Raw genomic sequence first — 19,053 nt, forward strand, 5'->3', positions numbered from 1 at the left:
TCAATTTCTTCTTTTGACCAATATATGGAACAACATATTTGGTTGTTAAAGTGGTTTTGAACTGTCTCCACTTACAACCTGCAGATTTTAGCACCTTATCCTCAAGTTCTGGAACAACTTCGAAGGTATCCTACATGATAACAAAACACTGGTGTAAAATTCCCAAAATTATATACTTGCACATATAAAATTCTCCAAAGATTATGTACTTAGATATAAGTATCTAAAACAGGGATAGTAATTATATCTTTTAAGACTGATAAACTGAGTTATTATTTTATCCTTTTTTATAGAATCAAGTTATTATTTTATACTTAATCAAAGTACTAAAAATGGATGAAGATAAACATATATTACAAGTTATATATTAAAGAGATTAAAACTCCAGGGTATTTTCTATAATTAAATCAAAGTACTAAAATGGAATTAAAGAGATGTTTAAATTTCACCTGTACATCGAGCCATAGTTTTTCTTTTAATTCCGTATCGACTTCTGGCCGGCTAGGAATGTCGATTGGAATCATATTCCTTGCCACCATCCCTATGTAGGACTGTAAAGTGGCTCTTGTATCTCCAATTGGCTCTCCAAGTTCATTATATCTAATTTTAATCTTCTTACCCTGTGCCTTCTTCACGAGTACTTTATGTAGAGCCGAAACACCTCTTGCTGCTCCAAGTCTTTTTTTTGCTGATTCGGTGCTTGTAACTGTTGCTTCATGCTCTCCAGGCTGATCATCATGCACTGCCTCCCCTGACTTAGCAGGCTCTTTATGCACTGCCTCCCCTGACTTAGCAGGCTCTTTATGCACTAGCTCCCCTGACCCTGCAGGCTCCATAGGCTGCTTTCCTTTTTTGTTGTTTGCTTTCTTCTTAGCCATTTAAATTTTATGAGCTGTAGAATATAGCATAAAACACATGAATGTATTAGTAAGAATTCATGAACGACATACAAAAGAATAGAAATTGTACCACTAGGAATTTAAATTCCACATTCAAGTAGATATAAAGCATGAATAAAAGTTGTACAAGTAGCAATTTTGGATATAAATAAGCAGCAATTACATTTAAAATGCACTCCAGCTCCAAGTATTGTATAACCAAATTACAACCAAAATTCAAATTGTGCAACTACTAAAGTAATGAACAATGACAAAAAAAAAAAAGAGCAGCATATATGCTTCAGGATTTAACCCAGATTCCATCAATATTAGGCCTAACACTATGGCCAATATCATCATTGACAATATCACATAAAGGAATGCTAGTGCAGAATGGGGAATGTTCCATCGCCGTGTCTCCCAAATCATCTTCGTTATAGATATCATGGTAGTCTCTGGTTGTGGAGGTCAATACAACAGACTAGGCAGCATTTTCCGGATCTTGGATATAAAAAACTTGTTTGACTTGGTGAACAGAAACATATTTATCTTTCTTATGGCCATGTCGAGAGAAGTCTACAAGCGTGAACCCAAGATCATCCACTTTAATACCCTTATTGTTCTCTGCCCATTTACATAAGAACAACGGAGCTTTGAACGCGTGATAATCCAATTCCCATATTTCTAAGATGATGCCATAGAATGTCATATCACATTCAACTGGATTTAAATCTTTTGCACTGGATACTTGCACAGTCTTGGCAACTAAAGACACACCGCTGTTTTGAACAACACGTGCATCATCTCGATCTTTTGTAAAGTATCTGACACCATCAACCATGTACCCTTCATAAGTGAAGACGGAAAATGAAGGTTTGCCAGCTAGCCACCTTAATGTTTCTGAAATATTTTCACCATTATCTTTCATTTCACTACTGACCTACATATATATATATATAGTTCATATAGATTAATTCCTTAATAATATAGGCATCAAAGTTGAATAAAAAAAGTTCAAATGACTAAGAAAACAAACTTTTTTTTCAAACCAATCCGCAAAGAGTCGATTATGCTCTCCCATAAGCCAATGCACACTTTTCTTCTTTCCACGGTATATTTGTTCTAGATGCTCCTTGTGCATTCTGATAGAATGCAAATATATATATACATTAAATAAATGACACTAAATAACACAAAATATTTCATAAAAAAGACCTTACATAATATATGGATACACTTCAGGATTGTTCAAAAGGACACATAAATGAGCCTCATCTCGCTCTTTTTCTTCCAGTTGCTTTAATACTGCCGCAGATAGAGGACCTGACAGCTTTTGGTTCTTTGGAAGACCAGCAGTGCCACTTTGCTTAAAAAACTCAGCACAGAATTCAACAGATTCCTCTCTAAGGTATCCTTCCGCTATACAGCCTTCCGGATAGTAACGATTTCTTACATAACTTTTTATCACTTTGTTAAAGCGTTCAAACGCATACATCCATCTATAAAAAACTGGGCCACATAAACGTAACTCACGAACTAAGTGGACTACAAGATGTATCATTACATCAAAAAACGACGCATGGAATATTTTTTCAAGCTCACACAAGGTCAGTATCACATCAGATTGTAATTTATCTAATTTTGATATATCTACAACTTTGCTACACAGAGAGTTAAAAAAGAAACACAATCTTATGATTGTGACTCGAACATTTTTGGGAAGAACCGCACGAATTGCAACCGGGAGTAATTGTTGGAGGAGAATATGGCAGTCATGGGACTTCAACCCATACATTTTTAAATCAGCCATGGATACACAGTTTTTGATGTTGGATGCATGTCCATACGGAAGTTTCATAAACAAGAAAGACGATAGCATTTTCTTCTTTTCTGCCTTGGACAGGGTAAAAGCAGATGGGGGTAGGTAAGTTTTCTTTTCTCCAACTTGTGGAGCTAGATCAGTCCTAACACCCATGTCAATCATATCAAGACGGGACGCGACGCTGTCTTTTGACTTAAATCGCATATTTAGTAATGTCCCAATCAGATTGTCACATACATTTTTCTCAATGTGCATAACATCGAGACAGTGACGAACATGGTGAAATTTCCAATATTCCAACTCGAAAAAAATCGACTTCTTTTTCCATGGACAGTCCACCTTTTTAAACTTCTTCAATTCTTTTCCGAAAGAAAATGTAATTTGTTCTTGTCGAGCCAACACTTCTTCCCCAGAAAGCGGTTGACGTGCTGTCCCAAGCTCCTGTTCTCCATTGAAAGCAGCCTTTTGCCTTCGATAAGGATGATACAAACCCAAATACCTTCGATGACCTTGGTAGCACATTTTCCTACTATGAGGCAAATATTTAGCCACAGTATCATCAGCACATACAGGACAAGCCAAATAACCCTTGTTGACGCACCCAGACAAGTTCCCGTATGCAGGAAAGTCGTTTATCGTCCACATTAAAATTGCTTTTAAAGTAAAATAAGATTTGGTGGCAGCGTCATATACATTTGGTTCACCTTCTTCCCAAAGCTTCTTCAAATCTTCAATCATTGGTTGTAAATATACATCAAGGTTGTTACCAGGCTCATGCGGACCAGAAACCAAAGTTGTTAACATCAAAAATTTCCTCTTCATGCATAACCAAGGAGGTAAATTGTAAGTTACTAACACTACGGGCCAACAAGTATACCTATTGGTGAGGCCATTGTTATGAGGGTTTATACCATCAGCCGCCAAAGCCAAACGAATGTTTCTTGCTTCGGTACCGAATTCTGGCCACCTATAATCGATATTTCTCCATGAAGGAGAATCTGCCGGATGACGCATCTTGCCATCCTTTGTTCGTTGGTTCGCATGCCAAGTCATCTGCTCAGCAGTTGACTGAGATTTAAACATCCGTTTAAATCTAGGTATTATTGGGAAATACCACATAACTTTGGCCGGAATATTAACCCTGCATTTACCATCTTTCCCCACCTTCCAACGAGATAGTTTACATTTTGGGCATCTAGAGGCATCTGCATTTATACCCCTGTATAGCACACAATCATTCGGACAAGAATGAATTTTGATGTACTCGAGCCCTAAATCAGATAAGGATTTTTTTGCTTCATATGTATTGACTGGCAATACATGATCTTAAGGAAGAAATGACCCTATTGAAGATAACAGATCAGTGAAGGCACTATCACTAATACCAAACCTAGATTTCCAATTTTGTAACTTCAAAATTGTTTCTAATTTGGTTGATTCGCTGCCCTCGAATAATGGTTTCTCAGCATCAGCCACAAACATCCTGAAATTCTCGGAATCATTATCATAATCCCCTGACTTATATGCGGCTTCACAAACACCTAAGGTTTCACATGTAGCTTTGAACTCGGGGTCAGTACTAGGGCATTTACTAGATGGCCTGCTAGTCCTAGAAGAATTCTCTCCATGCCAAATCCATTCAACATATCCATGACTAAAACCATTTTCATAGATATGACCCCTAACTATTTTCACAGAGAATTTTTTAAAATTCACGCAACGTGCACATGGGCAAGGTATACTCTTTGGGTTTTCACAATGTTCCTCTGCATACATTAAAAACTTTTCGACCCCGATTTCATAATCCAATGTATCCCTGTCTTTCAAAATCCAGTTTTTATCTATATGTTGTTCCATGTATCCAATGGACCAAGTACAACCTACCTAATTGTCATTTCAAGCATTAGCATATACATAAGTAACATAACAGCATATATATACATAAGTAACATAACAGATAATTAGTATATATAGTAACATAGATTATTACACATATATTACTTAATTATAAGATTCACATATATTACATAATTAAAAGATAATTAAACATCAGTTCATTAATAAAATATAGCAATTATCAAATCTCAAAAACAATAACAGAGCACACTAAACAATAGCAGAGCACACTAAACATTATAAAATCCCCAAATTTCAAAAACAATAACAGAGCACAATATACTTTATAAACTCTGTATAAGCTTGCAAATAACAGAGCATATTATCACACTTGTAACACCAATGAGACTATATTATACAACAAATTCGAATTCAAATCAAAAATAAACAAAAAATGCATGTAATACGAATTGAAAAAAATTATAATAACCTACAATCCCAATTTGTACCACAATAAAAGTGAGAAAAGAGGATATATACCTTAGAGCAACTGAGAAATGAGGTTGTAGATGAAATCCCCAAATTTGATTCAAAACCCTAAACTCCAAAATGCAAACTGAGCTACGAACCAAGCTGCAAACCCTAATTTCTTCAGCAAGAGTCTTCAAGATGTGCTCCTCCAAGATGGGTAACAACCAGGTCTTCAAGATGTGCTCCAAATTTGAATCTACAAGTTCGACAGCGAAGTGAATGGCGAGAGATGATGATGAGAGAGCTAGGTGAAATGTGAGAGTTGGTGAGATGGTGAGAGAGCTGAGGTTGTGAGGTTGTGAGAGTGAGAGATGGCGAGAGAGATGGTGATCGAGAGAGGGAGAGGCTGTCTGAAGAGAGGGAGAGCAGGGAGAGAGGGAATAAAAGAAATATGTATTATTTGGGTTTTTTTTGTTAAGTACAAAAGAAGTGTTTTGTTGTCTGATAAATGGGGGGAACAAGGCGCGCGTATTTTTTTCGTTTTTAAACTGCATATAAGATATCGGTTATTTTAATTACCGATGTCTAAAGTACTCTTTTACATCGGTTTTTTCATATTTGATGTTAGAAAAGCTTTTAACATCGGTGGTTTTTACAACCGATGTTAAAGCCGCGATGTTATATCCACTTTTTCTAGTAGTGCAAGATAAATCAAGTATATTTATAGGTACCCTTTTGTCTTGAGGGTCCTGGGGTTAGTACTTCACAATAAAGATAAGGATTAGAAGTAGGCAACACATTTCTTGAAGCATAATAATTTTGAGGTGCATTGTTCCTACTTTGATACCTTGAGTTATCATAATACCGTGTATCTCTCGAATTATATCTTTGAGAGTTTTCATATTGATACACATGATTTCTATTACTTGGATAATGCATTGTATTTTGAGAATAGAAATCATAACTTGGTACATGATAATTTTTGGAAGTTTGACCATTAGAGAAGGTCTTGTTTCGTGTGTTTCTTCTTTGAAACGGAATAGATTGTTGATGATAACTAAATCTTGGTTGCCTTTGCTCATTTACAACTTTGTTGTATGATACATGTTTTTCAACCTTGGGTATTGATTTGACCCTTTACGAACCCATATATGCTTCCCCTTAAATTCACCACTCTTGAATTTGCAGCTTTGAACTTCATGTCCATTTTTGTTGCAATATGAGCATTTTAACGTAGGTGATTTGGAAGCCATTCTTGAGGGTTGTACTTTTGGTTGAACATTGCTCTTTCTTTGAGCATTTTTATCATATCCCAGTCCTTCACGGTTGTAGGATATTTTAGAATGTACCATTTTATCCAACATTTCATTGCCTTTGGTAAATCTTTGAATTGTTCGTTCAAGATCTTCTTTATCATTAATTAAGGCATCAATCTTAGCATTAAGAATTCTTTCTTGATCCATGTATTGTGCTAAGATGTTGGAATGAGCATCCTTGAGTTTTTGAGTTTCTATTTTGAACTCTTTATCTTTGACTTCAAGGACATGAGCAAATTCTTTTTCGAGTTTATCTTTTTGATAACTCGTAGTTGACTTTTCTTGAGTCATTGACTCATATAATATTTTAAGATTTAGTAGATCAACATGAAGCTTTCCAATGTTTTCATTTAATTTAAGCTTCTCATCTTCCATTTCTTTTGATTGCAACAACAAGGAAATATTTTCAACTTCCAATTTTGTAATTTCATTCTTGGTCTTGTTGTTATCAAGATTAAAGGAATCTTGAAGAGATACCATTTCTTCTTCAAGTTTTATTTTTGATTCCTTTATCCGAGAAAACTCTTTTTGTTGAGTTTGATATAAATCTTCAAGTTTTTCTTTCTCGGACCAAGTAGATAAAAATAGTTGATCAAGATAATCATATCGAGTATTTATTTCAACTAGCAACTTGATCAATTCATCCTTTTCCATATTCAACAAATTTAAACTAGAGAGTTTAAGAAGAGGAATATCAACAAGAGTTGGTGAAGAAATACTTACCTCTTGGTTAGTAGTGGAAGGATCCGTTGATGTAGAAGCATCTTCAATTGCCATCAAACATAGATTAACCACTTCTTCACTTGCTTCGGGAGGTTCCTCATCTTCACTAAAATCCCAACCGTTTTCGACCACGAGAATCCTACCTTTAGAAAGTTTAGGACATTCTCGTTTATAGTGACCCGGTTGTTTACACTCGAAACACACTTCTTGTGTTTCCTCCGGAGTTTGTTCTTTTTGTTTTGGAGGAGTGTAATTATTGGTATTATAACCATTTGGGCTTTGATTGGTTTTACCTTTGTAAAAGCCCGAGTTGGTAGGAAAATTACTCTTGTAGTTTGGAGAATAATTTTGAGAGTAATTAGGCCTTCCATTAGAGTTGAAAACTCTTTGTTGATTATTTGATTTTAGGAAGCCTTTTCCATACCTTTGTGCTTTGCTTTGAAGCACACGACGAAGTTGTCTCGTGAGTAAAGCAATTTCGCTTTTATCGAGATTTTGAAGTTCTTCATTTAATTCTTCATCATTTTCATCTTCATCGATTAATATAGCCTTTAGTGCCATATTTTTCTTCTTGTCTTCTACTTTGGGAATGACAACATCCGGAATATTATCTTCTTCGTAAGCACGAAGGTTTCCGAATAAATTATCAATGTGATAGTCATTGAGATTATGCATCTCTTTAATAGTAGTGACTTTCACTTTCCAACTCGGAGGTAGAGATTTAAGAACTCTACGATTCTTTTCATTTTGTGTATAGTTCTTTCCGAGTTGAGATAGTTCATCGATTATTCGAGTAAATCTTGTTTCCATATCGATGATATTTTCTCCATCTTGGAGTTTAAAGTTCTCGTATTCTTGGATCAATGTGTCCATTCAAGAATCTTTTATATCGGTAGTACCTTCATAGGTTACCACTAATTTGTTCCACATTTCTTGTGCCGACTTGCAATTGTTTACTCGTTTATATTCTTTTTCCGCAAGTGCACTTGTGAGAACCATTTCCGCTTTTGCGGCAATATTCATTCTATCTTCTTCTTCGTGAGTGTATTCACTTACTTTCTTTTCAATGATGGTATCGTCGACAATTTTAGTCGGTATAATAGTACCATCTTCTATGGCCATCCAAACTTTGACTCCTTGAGATCTTGCATATATTCTAAATCTCGTTTTCCAAGTAGCAAAGTTTGTGCCATCAAATAGAGGAGGTCTAGAATTTGAGAGACCTTCACTACAACCAATAGCATTTATATAAGCCATATCAGATCTACTTTTCTTTGTGCTTGAAATTCAAATAGCACGTTTAAAAGCAACTGCTCTGATACCAATTGTTAGGTCCCGATAGAGTGTAATTTAAGCTAGAAGGGGGGGTTGAATAGCTTAATCACCAATTTAAAAATTGATGTGGTGTAATAAAATTTATCCCCCTTTTGAATAGCTTTTATCGAGAGTATAGGCAGTTTATGTGTGCGGAAGCAATGTAAGAGTAATACGACACACGAGATTTTATCCTGGTTCGCGGTGGCTAACTCAACACTTGGAGTCCACTCACCCCTACTCCAGTCCCCGAGCTCCTCCCCGGACTCGATATTTTCTCTACTATGAAGAAACTCCTTTACAGTAGGCGGAGAAGCCTTTACAAATATATATCTTGGAGCGTAACTTCCCGTTACCTCCTCACTATAAATGTAAATTTACAAGACTCGTCTTGGAGCGTAACTCCCCGTCACCTCCTGAAAGTCGTTGTACTCCAGGTGTAGTCTTTGAACTTCTAAACTTTTGCGGGTCTTGGATCTTAGGTCTTAGGTCTTGGGTCTTTCCTCTTCCTCACGGTGCAAAGACGACTAACTCCCCGTTAGCTCGTCTGGGACTTGGGTCTTAGAACGAAGATCACCTCACTTCACTTCACCTCACTGCAAAACTTAGAAAACAATATCTACTACAAATAACCTTAGTTTATAAAGAGGGTTTTGGACTAGACGCAACTAGGCCGATAGTGGGTATATATATATGTTGATGATATATATATTTAAAGTATACTTTCCGAATGATTTAGAAAGATTTAAGTATACTTGATGTTTTACTCCAATACTAAAGATGAGTATATAGTTGGAGTAATAAAAGTCTTATAAGCTTTAGTTTTGCTTAAGACTTGTATAATACTTGTCTTTTTGACTAAGTATATATTACTTCGAATATACGTCTATTTTCGAAGTACGGATTTAAGAGAGTCTTTTGGTTTAGCTCTTTGGCTATGGACTCTTCTTAATACAACTCTTCTCTTGATATAGTCTTTTTAGACTAGATATAATCGATTTAGTGCGTAGAGAGAGAGTGTAGTCTTTCTTTAACTTTAGCACAATATAATGAAATAGCCAAACTAGAATCCGCAATTACAACAACAATAAATAATAACAATAAAATGTAGAAAGTAAATAGCGGAAAGTAAATAAGTTAGTTGGCTATGTTAGTGCTAAGTAAAGTTAAAGAGTTAAAGTAAGCTTTTTAGATTTTCTTCCCACGGAACAATACGATGATAGTTGGGAATAGAATCAAGCTTAATAAAATTGATTTTGACCGTCGTCAAATATTAATCTCGTTTTCGAGATTTTGTACGAATCTTTTAGTTCGTAAAAAGATACAAATCGTTGTTCGTTTGTATCAAAATATATTTGAGTATATTCGGAAGATATAAACTTTGTTTATGTATATAACTCAAATGTAACGAATCTTAGTTCGTTTGAATATACACCGAATCTATAGTTCTTGTATATATATTTATATTTCGAATAACACGACTTTGTTAGTTCGTGTTTGAATTTAATTCGAAATAAGAAATCTCTTTTATAAGAGATATAAGATGAAGAGCTTTAAGATGAATAGATCGAGAATAATAACGAGCTCTTGTATATATAATGGTCGGTCAAGACTCGGATCGAAGCTAAAATAATAACCATTTACAAAAACGATCGGCAAGTTCGCCGGAGGTTCGGCCGGATTTTGGCTTGGTGGCGGAACTTGGGAAGCCCTACGGGAGGCCTAAAGTAGTAGTGGTTGAGCTAGTTGGGTTGGGAGAGAGCTTGGTTGGTTGAACTAAGCTTATATAACTAAAACCTTGTATATATAAATATATATGTATAAGAAAGAAGGTTTTAGAGAAGAAGTATTTGTAGAGAGTGTTTGTAGAGATGAAAGAGAGAATACTTCTAAAATTCCCAGCAACTAATTAGCTCTTTAGACCATCTCCAACCCATAACACCATTTTGGTGTGAAATATACACCAATTTGGTGTGAAAATTACACCAAATCAAAATTTCACTCCAACCCATCAACACCATATCCTACACCAAAAAGAATCTTTTACACATTAAATGGAATATTCTCTCTTTTTAAGTTATTTATATCATTATTGAATTTGTACTTAAATTTTAACATGTTCAATAAACAAGGACCTAAAATAATTATAAATTCATTAATAAATTCAAGAGGACAACTTAATTATATGAATTCCCATGCTCTTCCCATATGTGCTCGATCAAGGCATTGCGAAGTTCAAAATGAGCTTCCTTATCTTTTACTAAGAAAATCTTGAAATTCGTCATCTCCATTTCTTTCCATTTCGACAGCTGCAGAAGATGTTTCCACGTAATCATGTACATGCAAATTCAAGTCTCGTTCATCCTCAACTATCAAGTTGTGCATATACATATGTGAGGTAATTTTAATCATTGTGTATTTTATTTTTAATCAAATCTATTTAAAAAACATATCTTCTATATAAGAATATAAATTTATTGATATTTGGAAATAAATAAAAAACTTGAGTAAAATAGTAAAGAAAGAAAATTTAAAACAATTATGATTAAAGAATAAATAATATAACATAAAACAATTTTAATGGGACATAGATGGAATAATTTTGTTTTCATTAACATATGTGAGGGTATAGTAGGTATTTTGGAAAACTCCAAATTTGGTGTAAAAGTTGCACCAAATCAATACTTGACACCAAATTTGGTGTCAACCAATTTATTTGGTGTCAACTTTACACCAATTTGATGTTGGGTTGGAGTGAATTTGACACCAAAATGGTGTTTTGGTGTTGGGTTGGAGTTGCCCTTAGCTTGTGTATAAAATGAATGGGGATGAGGTGGTATTTATAGGGAAATTTTGGGGTAGTGGGTAGTGGAGGGTGATGTAAGGGATGATGTAAATAGGTAGGTGATGTAAGGGATGACTACATTGTTCTTGTCCACTAACCTAGCAACTTGACAACCAACATGTGACTTCTTATCTTAGCACTTAATGCTTGGAAGAGGATAAGGCACACACCCCAATGCAACCCAATTAACTATTAATTAACGATTAAGTATCGTTAATTAAAACTAGCTTATTTCTAGACATCTCCAATAAATCCAACAAAAAATATGATAATTTTATAAATATTGGAAAATGGAAATCTGTGAAGTTTGGTAATTTTTGGTCAAAGTCTCCTAGGTCAAACGCTCAGTCAAAGCTTCTCGGGTCAACCGTTCGGAAACACACCCCGACAAACATTCTCCAAAAATCACAAAACTTTTACCTAACATACATCACATCATAAAAATGACATCCCCAAAGTTTCAAGTCATTCTAGCAAGTGGAAGTATTTTATCCGGAATTAAAACGATAAAAACCGCTTTTCGGGTAATAAAATACGTAAATCCTTTTGACGATTTGTAAAATGTTTTTGGCTAGAATTTTGACTTGAATAAATACTACAAATATATTTCCTTGAGAATAAAATAGTTTGGAGTTTATGGAAATATTTTTGAGCATTTAAATTAATTTCCTTCGGTAAATAAGGAAATGTACGAAAACCGAGAAAATTAGTATTTGGTCAAAACAAGTAGACCCTTGACTAATTTTTGATACCAAAATACTTAGAATAATATGAATCATGATAAATAATGGTTTTGACAATTTTAAAGTGCATTCTAAGTATTAAAATATTTTTCTCCGAAAAATGAATAATTTGTGAGACCTTGGAGAAAATATTTAACGAACCAAGAAAAATGGATATTAATATTTGACCATCCAAATATTAATGTTTTGATAGAGTAAATCTTTATTTTGGATAGAAAACAATATTTGGAATGAAAGATTTATTTTTGGATGATTAAAGATAATTTATCCCGTAAAATAGGAATTGGTAAATCAAGGAATAAATTACTTTAATTAAGAGATTTAAAAAATAATGTTACATGAGGGTTCTAAAGAATATCAAATCTTGATAATCCTTTTTCGATCTTCATGCGAGTTTAATTTTGCAATATGAAGATAGAGAAATATCGTAGAGTGGCGATATCCCTCAGCATGAATATTGCGTGAAAATATATTTCTTAGAAATGGGTATTTTGATACGAAGAAATATAAAATGATTTTTCAAATGACTTGCTAGAAATAACTTCTCCACTTAAGGATAATCATGCAAATTAATGTCCTATTGGGAGGATTACTAGGTGATTTAAATTTTACGATTATTTATAAATACCAAAATAGATTAATATCGAAGATATCCTTTCAGGTGGCATGCATGTCATTACAAACTTTTACACGACTGAGGTTTTAGGTTCACTGCGTCCGACAAGTGCAAAATTAGTGATCACTTTTTCAAAATCAACTACTTTTGAAAGAATTGAAACAGATGACTACGTAATACATAGGTACAAGTTTGAGTTCAGTGACTTGGCTGATTTGTACACTATCGTCAATGGTTATGAGAATGCAGATGCTCTACCATTTGCGATAGGTTTGTAAACATTCTTATGCTATGTGGTGCAATCAAATTTTAGAATGTATTTTACGTTACTATATTATGATTTTAATCTCATTTTTAACATGACCAAATCATTTTTCTGTAATTCTTACAAGATATGATCGGTGTTCCGGGGGATTTTGAAAAGGTTAAACTCATTCAGACTATGTTTGGACAAAGGAACATGACGAGGTTTCATATTACTAGCGGAAGATAATTTTTATTACGTTTGTATTTGCAAATTATTGTTATATCTAATTGATTAATTTCTTGGCTTTAATTTTACATTAAAACTTTTACAGAATTTGCACATAAAGTAAGTATATGGGGACATTTGGCCACAACTACTACTGAGGCGTATGAAAAAGATATTTGACAATAAATATCCTATTATTGCCATTGTGACCGTGCTAAGATGAAAACTTCTAAAAGTAAGATTATAACTATTGTGATATATGTTACACAATTTATAATTTGTACAACCACATTATAGGCTCTGTTCTGTTGAGTACATTGCCATCATCGAAGATTTATCTGAATTTGGTTAGTGAGTTTGTTGATGCACTAAGGTCAAGTTAAATTATTCTCTCATGCTTAATTTAATAGTATCATCTCATTATAATATGTTCATGGTATGCACTAGGTTATTTTATATTTCATACTATTATTCTCGAGAGGATCTAGCACACATAGATAATATTAATATGTTTTAATTTCTTTCAAAATAGAAACAGATGACTATATGATACCTATGAACAAGTTTGAGTTCAGTAACTTAGGTGATTTGTACATTATCGTCAATTGTTATGAGAATGCAGATGCTCCATCATTCGCGATAGGTTTGTACATATTCTTATGCTATGTGGTGCAATCAAATTTACGTTACTATTTTATGATTTTAGTCTCAATTTTTACATGACCAAATCATTTTCTCTGTAATTCTTGCAAGATATGATCGGTGTTCTGGAGGATTTTGAAAAGGTTAAACCCATTCAGACTATGTTTGGACAAAGAAACATTGCGAGGTTTCGTATTACGGAAGGTAATTTTTATCACGTATGTAGTTGCAAATTATTGCGATATCCGATTGATTAGTTTCTTGGCTTTTTTTAACATTAAAACTTTTACACTCAGGTTTTCACATAAAGTATATAGGGACATTTGGCGACAACTATGATTGTGGCGTATGAAAAGATTCCTAAAAATGAATATCCTATTGTTGTCATTGTGACAAGTGCTAATCTGAAATCTTTTTATACAATAATGATTAATGATCGGTCTCAGATGATTGCACATGATCTTGCTCTTCTTAATCTATTACAGCAACTACTTTATTCCACTATCTTCATTCTATAATAATATAAACACTATTACACCCACTATTTTCCTCCACTATCTCAAATCTATTATTAAATATAAATGGGTCCCACCACTATACCCACTTTTCATCCAACTTTACTCATTTCTTACACAATTTCTTGGTCTCCGTGTCTCAACCATTTGTATACAAACGGCTGGGACGGAGGGAGTACTATTACTAGTAACTCATCAAGACCCTTCATGTCATCAACAGAAGATAATAAGAGTTGTGATGTGGGTTTGTATTTTAATTTTTTAATGCCTCAATTGCCTTTGATTTTCCAACGACACTGTTAAGTCGTTAATCTTTGCAATAAGTCATTTCTTTTATATTAAGCCAAACAACTCCATAATTTTATTTAAAGTTAAATTTCTTGAAAACTGCTAGAGATCTTCTCTCGAAACAAGAACACATTTACAATATCATATTTTTGATTAGGCCAGGTACTTCTCCAATTTTTCCACTTCCTCAGTGCTGCCAATGTAAAGGGGAACTCGCTGATGAATCTGCCAAGACAACAACACATTTCAGATTGCATAAAAAGCACAGAAAAATTTAGATTAATACTCTCAAAAGACACTTGAAACTCACCTCAGTTGGCACAATATCAAGGACCCTTGAGTGACCATCTGATCCTTTCCCTCCGGCTTGTTCCACCAGATAGCTCATTGGTGCACACTCATATAAAAGCCTCAGCTTCCCATTCTTGCTCTTCGCGTCTCTGGGATACCCGTAGATGCCACCATAGAGAAGCGTTCTATGGAAATCACCAACCAAACTACCAATGTACCTTGCTGAGTATGGCTTGCCACTTGGGCCAGGGTCCTTAAGATCATCCATGTACTTTTTCAATTTTTCATCCCACATCTGGTAATTTCCTTCATTAAACGAATAAATCTTTCCAGATTTTGGAATTTGGATCTTTTCTTGAGTTAGTACGAATTCACCATACATGGGATCTAAGGTGAAAGAATAGACGCCTGTGCCTATAGACAGAACAAATATCACAGAGCTCGAGTACATGCAGTATCCAGCAGCTAGAAGGTTCGTCCCTGGCTGGCATACGCTCACAATGCACTTCTGTGTTTCGCTGTCAAGCTGCAATGTGCAACAAACAAGTAAGTGATAGTTAAGCACGATTGGATAGCCCAGTGGTTAAGGGTTTATCCTCTGTTAAACTACAATTTTAGGCTGCATTGTGCTACTTATCAGGTAGTGCCAAATCGTAACATTATATATTTATCGTACAATTTCCAACTAAAGACGCATGGATTAGGTACGCTAGGGCAATTAAGCTCATTCAATTAAATGGTCATTTCTGGTTTGAGTACTACGACTACATTGCTTACCGTGGAATCTTCATCAATATTTACAAGGCACTCATCATTAGGGTGGTAAATTCCGAAAATGGATCCAGTGGAAACAGCAGCATCAATGTTGGATGATCCGTCAAGAGGATCAAACACCACAATGTAGTTACCAGAGTAACTTTCTTCTACTGCAACTGGCACATCCTCTTCCTCTGATGCTATAATTCCTGTCCTTCCACTTGACCTTAAGCAATTCGAAAACACCTGTTCCCCACACCATAATTAGCATTGCTAATGCATCAGTACCCTATTTTATCTGTAAATCAAAATCTTCTAAAGCTACCCTTAAGCTAACTATGCAAAAATTAAATGTTACACTTTTCGGAGGAACCAGATTTTAAGGTCAGGGGAGCAATACGATTTTTCTTGTTCAATGGTAGAACAGTACCAACTTCAGAAAACACGAAGAAAATATAGAAAGCAATTGCTGCAATCACAAAAGTATTTCCTTTCATTTTTCAGCTACTCAAATTCATGTCAGAATTTTTAATATTTAGTACCAAATACAAAAATTTGAAGGAGTGGAATATAAATTTTTTACAAACCTCATTGGAGACAACATCGAGTTTTTTCTGGTCTTCACCTTGAATATTAACAGCACCTTGAACGCCAGTAAGATTCGAAATACTAGCCCTCTGAACCAGGGAAGCAATCTGCTTGCAAGCCATTGAAATACTAGACAGTACTATAGTGAGCTCTGCATCAATCTCACCAGCAATCTCTTGCTTGAGTAACCACCCCGTCAAGGTCTCAATCTGGTAGGAGCTCTTCTTCTTTGGTGGCGCGGTATTAGTCACTGTCGTCTCCACGGCCATGCACCTCACTGCGCTTCCTGTCGATGGTTTTCTCTTGATGGTTGGGGAGCCTGATAGCAGGGACTTGGCTTGTGAATTGCATTGTTGGAAAGGTGTTAAGGAAGATAGGGAATGGGAGCTGGATATGCACCGGAGTTTCAGAGGTGCTGCTGTTCCTGTAATCATAGTGGCTGCTCTGTTTTTTTTAAGTTTTCGATGAGATAAATTTTGTTGATATGTTGCTGATATTTGTTCTTTGGTGTGGATTGAGTGTGGTGAATGCAGTGAGGGATTGTAAGGCTAGTAGCCATTTCACTTACGTGGGTCCTGCTTATCTTGCTTGCGTGTAATGCAGTGGACTTGCAAATTGCAATACTTTGTCATGGACCCGTGACACGTGAAGCTCTAGTCGAAATCAATTTTCGGGATCGTTTTTAGATTTGAGTTACATTGCTAAAAAGCATATGCTGAGCATTCCATAAATACTTTTTCATTTTATTTATGGTCTGTTTAATTTCAAATGAAATTCTGGATTTGATCGAATAACTTGTTTGAGAATTTTAATATGGATTTAATTTGAAATCCAGACATTCATAAATTAGTATAAATTTGAGAATTTGAAATGATATTCCAAATCCATAATTTGAAATAAAATATAAGTTTCCAAACGATCTCTTACTTTATTTGGATGGGCTCATGCCATTTCGAATTTACAATGTCGAATAGAAGCCTTCATGTTGTCAACTGTAAACCTGTGAAAATAGTATCCGGAGGTTTGCAAAATATAAATATGAAAAAATGTGGTTAACGGGATTCGGAACCTTCATTGACGTAACCTCAACTCTATATATAGAATTGCTTATCATGCATCTAAAATTAGCAATCCCTATATCTAGTCACTCAAATCTATGAATATATATATCCCCAAATCATCTCAATTTTCTCCTCAGATGCATCTTGATCATCTCATTTGTCTCTCCGGGGCATCTCGAAGCTAGCTCCTCCCTTCCGTGGCTAGCTAGCTAGCTTCCAGCCTTCAATCCATCTCCCAAACACATTAGCAAAAACCTCAATATAAACCAAAAAACATGTCTTCCTCAAACAAACTGCCATTGATTCTTTTCCTTGCTTCCCTCCTCCTTCGAACAACTCTAGGTAATCATCGCGCAATCGTCATGATTCATATTAACAGAAAATCACACGCATTCACACAGAAACATAAATCTAATATCATTTGCATTTTTATCATGGTGCAGGGGAAATAATATGCGAGGAGTTATCCAAGGAAGTATGTGCATTTTCGGTATCATCTTCTGGGAAAAGATGTTTGCTGGAGAATTCGGAGACCAAGGAAGGGCTAGACTATCAATGCACAACATCAGATGTGATTGTGCAGAGAATGGCAGAGCATATCGAGACGGATGCTTGTGTTAATACATGTGGCCTTGATCGGACCATGGTGGGGATGTCATCGGATTCGTTGCTAGAGCCACAATTCACCGCGAAGCTCTGCTCTGACTATTGTTACCACAACTGTCCCAACATTATCGACCTTTACTTCAATTTGGCTGCTGGAGAAGGTACCCTATCATTTCTGCATATTGCTGTTTACACAATGCATGCAGATTTCCGCGTTTTTTTTTAGATCATGGTTAATTTCTCCTCAAAAATATTGCATGTGAGACGAAAAACTATCGTTTTTAAGAAAGTTTTACGTTGTCTGTGATTAAGTATTATGATTTTCGGTCTTTGAATGCAGGGGTATTTTTACCTGATCTGTGTGCTGAACAAAAAGTTAACCCTCATCGCGCAATGCAAGTCTTAATGAACTATGTTCACATTAGAGCTGTGGGTTCAAATTATGATACTGAAGAAGATGCCCCATCTCCTTCAAGTCAAAGTAATGGAACTCCTGCTCCTGCTCCTGCTCCAGCTCCAGCTCCTTCGGTTGAAAGTGCTGAAAATGAAGATGGTGCTCCAGCTCCTTCAAGTGAGAGTGCTGAAAGTGAAGACGACGCTCCAGCTCCTTCAAGTGAAAGTGAAGACGATGCTCCAGCTCCTTCAAGTGAAAGTGCTGAAAGTGAAGACGACGCTCCAGCTCCTTCAAGTGAAAGTGAAGACGATGCTCCAGCTCCTTCAAGTGAAGATGATGCTCTGGCTCCAGCTCCATCAAGTGAAACCGCTGAAAATGAAGATGATTCTCCATCTCCTTGGAGTCAGAGTGCTAAAACTGATGATTATGTGCCATCTCTTTTAAGTGGTGAATACAGAGACGTGGCTTATGCTCCACCTCCCTCAAGTGAAAGTGCTGAAGGTGAAGAAGGTGCTCCATCTCCATCTCCCTCCGCTTCAACAAGTATGGACGAAGTTGAGGAAGATGCAGCAGCCCCCATCTACCACTGAAATTAGCTTGAGAATAACATGGACCTTGGTTTATTATAAAAGGGAATTTGTCTAATGAAATTTGGGAGTACTATGAGAAGATTATAGCTATACTTTTATCTATAGACAAGAGAGGGAGACTTGTATAAGAAAATATGAAATTCATATAAAGGGAACATAGCTATACTTCTTGCTATATAACATGGAATGCGTTTGTCTCTGATTCAGAATTGTGAGCTAAGTTTCCGCAATAGCTTCATAGGAAAAAACTACACACATCTTATAATCTTGTCATTGATTACCAAGT

General features: G+C 35.4%; 2 protein-coding genes across 2 annotated transcripts; one reads left to right on the forward strand and one right to left on the reverse strand.

Annotated features, from left to right (window-relative positions):
• Positions 1 to 14,549: 14,549 nt before the first annotated feature.
• Positions 14,550 to 16,644, reverse strand: LOC108210663 (fructose-1,6-bisphosphatase 1, chloroplastic). The gene is made up of 4 exons (XM_017382044.2): positions 16,116 to 16,644; positions 15,550 to 15,774; positions 14,792 to 15,298; positions 14,550 to 14,706 (listed from the first exon to the last, which is right to left on the reverse strand). The coding sequence occupies exons 1-4, from the start codon at positions 16,548 to 16,550 to the stop codon at positions 14,635 to 14,637; spliced, it is 1,239 nt and encodes a 412-aa protein (XP_017237533.1). The 5' UTR covers positions 16,551 to 16,644; the 3' UTR covers positions 14,550 to 14,634.
• A 640-nt stretch (positions 16,645 to 17,284) lies between these two features.
• LOC108211662 (uncharacterized) lies at positions 17,285 to 18,974 on the forward strand. The gene is made up of 3 exons (XM_017383318.2): positions 17,285 to 17,519; positions 17,621 to 17,944; positions 18,124 to 18,974. Exons 1-3 carry the CDS (start codon positions 17,453 to 17,455, stop codon positions 18,765 to 18,767), a joined length of 1,035 nt encoding a protein of 344 aa, XP_017238807.1. The 5' UTR covers positions 17,285 to 17,452; the 3' UTR covers positions 18,768 to 18,974.
• Positions 18,975 to 19,053: the final 79 nt, after the last annotated feature.

The sequence above is a fragment of the Daucus carota genome, chromosome 3 (genome assembly GCF_001625215.2).
Source record: "Daucus carota subsp. sativus chromosome 3, DH1 v3.0, whole genome shotgun sequence".
Classification (NCBI taxonomy): Eukaryota; Viridiplantae; Streptophyta; class Magnoliopsida; order Apiales; family Apiaceae; genus Daucus; species Daucus carota.

Bases quoted from the DNA above. Each gene is read 5' to 3' on its own strand.
- LOC108210663 (XM_017382044.2), bottom strand. From the start codon at position 16,550: ATGATTACAGGAACAGCAGCACCTCTGAAACTCCGGTGCATATCCAGC. The intron at 15,775-16,115 runs GTTTGTAAAAAA...TGTGGGGAACAG, and splicing joins TCGATGTTGTCTCCAATGAG to GTGTTTTCGAATTGCTTAAG. The intron at 15,299-15,549 runs GTAAGCAATGTA...TGCACATTGCAG, and splicing joins ATATTGATGAAGATTCCACG to CTTGACAGCGAAACACAGAA.
- LOC108211662 (XM_017383318.2), top strand. From the start codon at position 17,453: ATGTCTTCCTCAAACAAACTGCCATTGATTCTTTTCCTTGCTTCCCTC. The intron at 17,520-17,620 runs GTAATCATCGCG...ATCATGGTGCAG, and splicing joins CCTCCTTCGAACAACTCTAG to GGGAAATAATATGCGAGGAG. The intron at 17,945-18,123 runs GTACCCTATCAT...CTTTGAATGCAG, and splicing joins CAATTTGGCTGCTGGAGAAG to GGGTATTTTTACCTGATCTG.